At 34.9% G+C, this 8,522-nt stretch overlaps 1 protein-coding gene across 1 annotated transcript; it reads right to left on the bottom strand.

Moving 5' to 3' along the window:
• Nucleotides 1-125: 125 nt before the first annotated feature.
• LOC140159131 (death-associated protein kinase dapk-1-like) lies at nt 126-8,145 on the bottom strand. Its single transcript, XM_072182490.1, has 4 exons — nt 7,975-8,145; nt 5,457-5,713; nt 4,394-5,285; nt 126-3,346 (listed from the first exon to the last, which is right to left on the bottom strand). The coding sequence occupies exons 1-4, from the start codon at nt 8,119-8,121 to the stop codon at nt 3,065-3,067; spliced, it is 1,578 nt and encodes a 525-aa protein (XP_072038591.1). The 5' UTR covers nt 8,122-8,145; the 3' UTR covers nt 126-3,064.
• Nucleotides 8,146-8,522: the final 377 nt, after the last annotated feature.

Genomic DNA, 8,522 nt, shown 5'->3' with positions numbered 1-8,522 from the left:
ATTGGTGCTGCTTATTTATAGCATTACAGTGTGTGTACTGCTGTACACAGTTCTGCTTAAATATCAAACTGCAGAAGATTGTAACATGTTTATTTGAAGCTTTGCAGAAAACCCCATTAAAATCATTTTAGCTCCAAGACTACTCTTTGGAGAATACATTACATGTAAAGGTAGCTGATATTCTTTTACCTGCCTGAATTTACTCAAGCCATCACACTCCATCCTTAAAATATCAATACTAGTCAAATAAAATTATCTGCATTTTCATGAATATTGATGACCTCATTTGCATCTTTAAAATAAATGTGGGACCATATTTACATACAAAGTTCTTTGAAATAAACATGGTATAATATTTACATACTAAGTGTTCCTTTTTCTAAATAATGAAGTTACATATTGTAAAAACAACATTCTGCTGGAAATCACAAGATTAAATATTTGAAAACAAAAGTAACCTTCCTATCTTGATATCGATGTATCCCAGATTTGGAACTGTTTTGTTTTTGTTTGTTTGTTGTTTTTTTGATACAAACTGTTTTATAACATTTTGATGATCTTTATCTGTAATTTAAACGTTTTGACAAATTTACAAAATGTTTCAAAATATTGAAACGAATTGTTTCAAATTTGCCTGTGAATATAATCAACAACATATTCAGGAGACTGTACATATCTTAGAAATATGTGACTAAAAATAATAGTAACCATTTTTAATACATAGTTTACAGTAACATATAGTTTGGTAAAATCTTTATATGATCTTTATCTTTAATAAAAAAATATTTGACATATATTTTCAAAATGTTAAAAAAATGTTCAGAAGTTTGCTTCTACAAAATGTACATTGATCCTTATATTTCTTAGATTTGTATGTAACTTAACAAGCACCTTAACAATAATACATTTGAAAAGAAGGTCACTCCATACCACATCAAAGAGGCCCCCACCCCCACCTTACCCCTCAGATTTGCTTTATATTTTCCTCATATGTTGTGCCTGTAGAAATATTAAAAACCTGCAAGTTTGAGGTCTGTAGCTCTTACGGATTTTCTGTGGCAGCCAATTAAAGTTGGAGTAGGGTGGTCTAAATTTGGACCCAAAAGCTGGCCTTTAAATAAATTTCATCTTTGGGAGCCTGTACCCTCCCTTAAAGAGAGAGAGAGAGGTCTGTGAAACCTCGCATATACACTAATTGTATACCCAGTTTATCAAAAAGTTTAAAAAAACTACAAATATTTGCAATTGCCCATTGAGTTTGGTAACAACGTAGGTTTTCCTTTTTTTGCTGGTTCATGCACTACAACCTAATCATGCAGGGCGAATATATAAAGTATAGTTGGTCAACGTTTTAAGTTATTAATAACTGTGGGTCACTTGTGCCTATGGCCTTGTCACAAATTTAACAAATTATTACATAAATAGCAGTTTACATGTATACCAGAACAAATAATAGTCAGTAATCCCAAATAACCAATGCTATGTATACATAATATCAATGGTATGGTATGATGTAAATCAATAAGATAATTACAAACATAAAGCTGAATTTTGAAATTGTACAACATATCTTCTGAGAACCTGCATCTGAGTAAGCCAATGTGTGAGTTAGTAAAGATGATCACTTATCTGATGATCATCTGTACTAACCAGTATTTGTGACTTTTTCCAATCATCCCAATTCAATGAAACTATATACATTCAGGTGTGGTGATTATTACAATGTTATAGAATTACATAAGTAATATTGAAAAGTATTGTTATTTTGAAGCAGTAATTTTGAATTTCACATTATGTCATACTCATCTTTACTACAACTTCCAACTTTTTCAATTAACCCATCCATTAGAATGTACAATATGTGATGATCCAAAAGAGATACAAAACATGGAACAAAATTGGGGGAAAAAGATTGTCTGATACTGATTATCTAGTATTTCAGATTTTAAAAAAAATTAAACAAAACCAGTAGAAATATATACATTCAATTGTTATGTAATAATCATATCATACCTATAATGAAGTAGTTAGTACTGAAAACAGCATTTTAATGCAGCAGTGATTTTTATATTTTACATAATATTTGGCTCACATAATAGCAGATTATTCTTATTTCTAGTCCAATAAAACAGTACTCACTATGGACGTTTCAAAGCTTTCAGACTTCTTTTTCTACACTATTGTTGTGACAATCTTCTGTTTACCGCTGAAACTGGTTGCTTGCTCAGCAATACAGTTGCCAGTTCTTTTCTCAAGGAGATCATCAAAAACATGACTGATACTTTAGTGTAGAAAAAGAAGTCTGTAAGACTTTAATACATCCGTAATGAGAACTGTTTTATGGGACTAGAAATAAGAGTCATTTGCTATTATTATTAAAAAAGAATCCTGGTGAACATGTTCAATAATATATGGCTCACAGAAAGAAGCATCAATGGCAAAAAGCGCAAAATAACTGGAGCTTTAACAGCTCATCTAAATACTTTTAACAGTATTCAACACAAAATAAATCTTAAAAGGAGCTGACAAAGTTCCTGGTAATTACGTTTCAAAATACACATTATTTATGATATTGGACCGCCAAAATCAATCTTGTGTACATTTCTACCATTCTATAGAATGATGCATGGATAATTTGCTGGAATTCACAAAATATTTTCATGAAACTTGAATACAGCTAAACATGTCGTATATACATGTAGACTTTATTGCCACCCTTAGCATGCTTTTTGGATGCTGATGAAAGTGTAATACCAACCTCGGTTCACCCAACTTGTTTAAATCAACAGTTGCTTTCAAAGTTATCAAAGAGTGTGACAAAAATATTAATATTGCATTTTGTGACAATTTGTTGAACCCCTTGATTGATACATGCATGTTGATGCCCAACATGCAAATGCACCTATCTGAAATCACATTTTTGGCCCCCACTGGACACATTAAAAAGTGGCTTACAAAGCTTTGCATATCTGCTTATTTCTGTGGTAACCTTAGACGTGTGAAAATTTCATGTTCAGATACAATGGCTGTATATGATTCTTGTAGCTTCAAGCATTGTGAGCTTCTACTCCTCTATTAATGCCTCCCACCAAGTTGGTTCTTTCAGCTTCAGTAGCTCATTGATGATTTCTTGCATGCCAGTGAACATATCAACTTCTATGAGACGTTGTTGTAATTTTGCAGCCGTTTCCTCTGGAAAGCAATGGTGTAAATGGTCCATGAGAGTATTTGGCTGTGCACTGCGATATAATTCTTCACTTGATCTTCTCAAAGCTGCTCGATGAGCTAGGACCTTCAGAGACAATCCTGCTGATATGGCACTTCCAGTGACTGTAGTTGAAGGATCCTAAAAGTCAAACAAGAGGGTGTCAGGTTTAAATTGCATGCAATGAATATTTATATGGTGCAAATTAATGTTTATTTTTACATCTAGTTAAGGGATCTAAAATGAGCGTTTATTATGCGTTTCGACAGTATTTTTTTGTGGGACATGAGAGCACCTCAGACCTATCGAATTGCATTCTGAATACGAAGCATGTCTTTCTGATATCAAATAATTTTCATTTTTGAAAATCACAATATAATACAAATTTTTGATGACAAATTATAAAATTTGATATTTTTCAAATTTTGATATATAACAGTACTCGGTAATTATATAAATCTAATGACATATTCTTAAAGTGTATGTAGCAGGGAGGAAAAGTTGACGGTCAATTGAAAATTTTGACCTTTCATATTGAAGATATGGATTTTTTTCCCAAAAGACCTTTTTTTTTTTTTTGGTGTTTTTGGGAAAAAATCCATATCTTCAATATAAAGGTCAAAATTTTCAATTGATCGTCGGCTTTTCATCCCACCTACATACACTTTAAGTATAAATCATCAGATTTATAAAGTTTACTTCAAGTACTGTTAAATATCAAAAATATCAATTTTAATGATTTGCCATAAAATGTGTATTAAATTGCGTAATTTCAAAAAATCAAAATTATTTGATATCAGAATGACATTCTTCAGTATTCAGAATGCAATTCGATATGTCTGATGTGCTCTAATGTCCCACAATAAATACTGTCCAAACGCTCATACCCCAGCCCTTAAAATTGCCTTGTGATAAGTTTAGCAAAAACCTTTATGGACAGAATTTCATCCTATCAGCCCAAATGGACATAGCATTTTTTTTGTTTAGTGTTTCTGAAACAAGTCACATGATTGCTTACAAAATTGTTTCAGTAAGAGCAGAGCATCCATCACTTACTAGCAAAAGGTCATCATTTATCCAGTTAAGGTTCTGGACATTATGCCAGTATTTCCAGTGAAAGTTCTGATTGACTATTATTATACTGATAAAGATTCCAATACATTTCATTGCATAAAGGAAGTCACCTACCTGTCCAGCATTTCTAAGCATATTGGTGAGAATGCTTTTGGCTTCTTGATTGTCAACCAATCCAGGCATGGACAAGATGCGTAGAAGTTCACCCACAGTGTGGCTTCCTCCTTTGTCCCACTCATCTAGGACAGCTGAAGTCATAGATGGGCCCTGAAGATGTGCCTCCATTTGCTCAAGGCGACGCTCTGAGATCCCACATGCTTCACCAAAACTGCGGTAGTCATCCCGTGTATACCTTTTGGTATCCAAAGCCTCCACTAACCTCTGTTTAATATGCTTTGTTATGCCCAGCTCAAGCATACAGTGGAGACCACATTCCTCCAAGAAAGTGACGTCATATCCTTTGCACACAATACTTGCTACTTTATCTGTGTTTTGTGTGCCTTCTTCACAGACAGTCCCTTCATGTTGGATAATTGCTTCCTGCAGCTGCTCTTTGGTGTAACCTCTGATGTTGTGCAGATCCTTCAGCTTTTTGACTTCTGTTGAACTCAGATACTTCTTCGTTACACATGTACCTGGTGATCTATCTTCCAACTCATTATCGATCATAACCTCGATATTCTTCAGCATTTGATGACACTTCTCCATCTGTGCCTCTCCTCTTCCACGTACATAGTACTGGATAGCTTTCATGTCAGGCATCAGCTCAACATATCCTTCCACACTTTGAGAAATCTTGACCTCATGCAAAGAGATGACTGGTTTTTTACTCTGCCTCCAATACTTCTTCATCATTGCCACTTGGAAGCATGGAAACGCATCTGCACTGAAGAGATCTGTCTCATCTCGGCATTCTATGCGTCTTCCGTAGTACTCTGTCATGGTTGGGTCTTCTTGCCACAGCTGATCTTTCTTGCTCTGAGACAACTTCACTGGCATGATATAACTGCAAAATAATTTTGCAAAAAGATGAATCTTTATTGTGAATATAATTGCTGAAGTAAAAAGAGTCTGCAGTATGATTACTTAATAATAGTCTATTTAACAAACCCTTATGGCTGATCTTATAAATTAAGCTTCCTTGATTCTAGTTTCACCTCAAAATCTAGGCACCTACCTGTTTTCTTCAACTTCAAAGATCAAGTCCAGTTGTTTCAGAAATTCCACCACATCATCAATATGGTCTGCCAAACTGGGAAAGAGTTTCTGAAAGTCTTCTGTAGTATATCTTGACTTGCTTTGTAGCGGTTCTGGTTTCAGAAATGCAAAGTCATCTTCAGATGCAAAGGCTTGGGCTATGACCTTCGAGCAAAACCACTTAAGGTTCACTACAACTAGCTTTGTCTTCTCACCTCTTGACTGTGCAATATATATCTGTAACAATGTGACAGTTAAATCTTTTGAAATAAAATGCTCTGGATATGTCAGGATACACATCATATTCATTGCACATACATGTAGTAATCCTAGCTCTAGCATGGTAGCAAAAAATTATTTGAACCACACCAAATTTGCGCAAACTGACAGCTCAACCAAGTCAATAGCATGCTACAGGGGTGCAAATTGTGGTTTCTTCCTCAGGAGCAAGGTTTTTAGGCTCAAGATTTCCTCAATCATAACCAGATATAAAATATCTTTATTCTACACTTCGAATGACGACAATGGTAACATGGTATTTTTTCAGAGAGACTCTACATGTTAAGTCTTCGAGCTTGCAAAAATGCGGTATTTCACACTAGTTTGGCACATAATTTTGGTGGGACAGTCTCCTTTCCCTTTACTTTCCCTTCCCCTCCCTGATTTTCTCTTTTATTTTTTGTCAGAGTGAGCACATTTCTCTTTCATATTTGTCAGGGGGCTCTGTCCTGCAGGGCATTGCTTCATTGCCTCAAGCCACCCTTTTCAACTTTTCCTCAAATTTGATGTCAGAATGTATCTGATCTTAGTTTGATAGACTTGATAACAAAATCTTGGGAGCATTGTGTTTTGTACTACTCTTCTGTCCTGCATCTCGGAAATCTTTCTCAGCTACTTGCATTTGGTGAGCAAAATCATGTGTAAAGTGAGCTCTGTGTAGACCAGTGGTGTAGATTTCTTTTTTATTTTTGGGGGAATTTCTTGAAGTATAGTGCATCAAGCACCTTTTAGCGACAGAATAAGTTAAAAGGTACAAATGTGCGCAAAGCGCGCGAAAATTTTGCCATATTTAAGCTAAATTGATGAAATATGGTACAAAAGTGGAATAAATTCGCCCCGAAGCGTGGAAAAATTTGCACTTTTGGGGCTAAAATGGCCAAATATGAGGTTATTTTGGTCAGAAACCCACATACAGGCGTCAACATTGGGGGTGGGGATGATTGTATGGACCATTACCCCTGGCAAAATATTGGGGGCATTTGGGTCAATTTCCTTACTTTTACAATTTGTTCAGTGCTTTATGTTTCTTCTTTTTAAATTTATTTCCTCAAGATTTTCCAGGTTGTTTTCTCCTCGCTGGCACTTCTGATTTTTTAGTATTGATACACTGAATTTCCTTAAAGACTACAATTTTTCCATAAATTCCTAATTGCCACGTTGTGTAAATTTCCTCAAATATGTGCCCATTTCCACCTGCATTCACGCATCTTCCTTTTTCCTCTACATTGAATACCTAGTCTTGTGATGAATTGTAAATTTCCTCAACCATTGCCAACCATTTCCATATTCTAACACAACACCTTCTTTTAACAGGCTCTTATTTTTTGAACAATCATGTGAATTCCTCAAAATTTTGCACAACCAGTGTCTTGAGATTTACTCTATAGCTTCACTGCCTCACTGGCACTGCCGTCAACTTGTTGATTATTAACTTGTTCTTTAGCTGAGATATATGTTTCCCTCTACGTTATCTACCTCACTCCCCTCCTTTTCTTCCTTTCCTCTTCCCCCTTCTTTCCTTTTCTTTCCTCTTTCCCTCTCCCCTCCTTTCTTTTTCTTATCCTTCCTCTTTTTTCCTATCTCTCACTTTTTCTGCACAAGGCATTATTTCCTCAATTTTGACTCTCATTTCCTAGGAGCGGTGCTCTCCGCTCCCGCACAATTTGCATCCCTGGCATGCTATATCATTTTAAATCTTAAACCTTAGTTTTATTATCTGTAATAAAACTAAAAAATACATGTTTTTTTACTTTTCATGCTTTTATATTGCAGAATCCATTCTCCCCCCTCCCCACATGTGATTTCCAGGCTCTACACAGTAATAAAACAACTAAAAAAAAAAGACTGATTTATATAAGGATCTTATCTTATTCATCAGCAATAAAATGGAATAATTAAATCAGTGAAATTCTGGGAATGATATGTCAAGCTGTCTAATCATTATATAATACCACCAATTGCATGGTTGGATTATAAAGGTTTCCAATGAGCTTTGTCCTCATTTGCAAGAGCTAATCATATGTCTACATATTAGAAAGTATGGGTATTGCAGAAGACACACAGTGGTGGACTGCTGAGCAATACATCGGATACAGAGACACCAAAAACAAACTATCCAGAGTAACTGGCTAGTACAATGCAACATTATGCATTTTTGCATTGCTTCAACGATTTTGAAGTAGTATAAATTTTTATTTGAGAAGAAAAAGATGGATTACCTCTCCCATGTATTCCAGGTACTTCACTGCATCATCCAGACGGTCATCTGTAACTCTGGGATGCAGTGTCTTCCTCACATTCTGAGAAAACTTGTCCCATGTCAGTACAGGGTATTGTGGTGAACACCATGAAGTCATTGTTGTCATGATATCCTCACACAAAGTTGGTACCATTGTGTGTCCCTTAATAATAAAAAGTATCATTTTCAAAATCTTTAACATAAAACAAATGTTCATAAATATTTCCATGTTATACCATTCATTGTGTAAAAGGGAACCATGCAGATCTTTTGCACTGGATTTATGATGTTACAGGACAACTTTGTTGTTACATACAAATTTATTGGTATTTGATTGGAGAGTTGAGCCAGAGCCTAGGAGTCAGATACGAAACTAAACTTCAATCTAAATGTATCTGCAAACTATGGAAAGTCCTAATAATTTCATAGAAAATACATTCAGCATCAAACAACAGGGTTTTTTTTTCAAGAATGTCAATCCAATTAGCAAATATTCAATATGAAATGGTTATTTTGAAACGAGCATAA

Source organism: Amphiura filiformis, chromosome 1, assembly GCF_039555335.1.
Source record: "Amphiura filiformis chromosome 1, Afil_fr2py, whole genome shotgun sequence".
Taxonomy (NCBI): domain Eukaryota; kingdom Metazoa; phylum Echinodermata; class Ophiuroidea; order Amphilepidida; family Amphiuridae; genus Amphiura; species Amphiura filiformis.
Note: the sequence above shows the minus strand (reverse complement) of the source record. Positions and strands in the feature narration are given on the sequence as shown.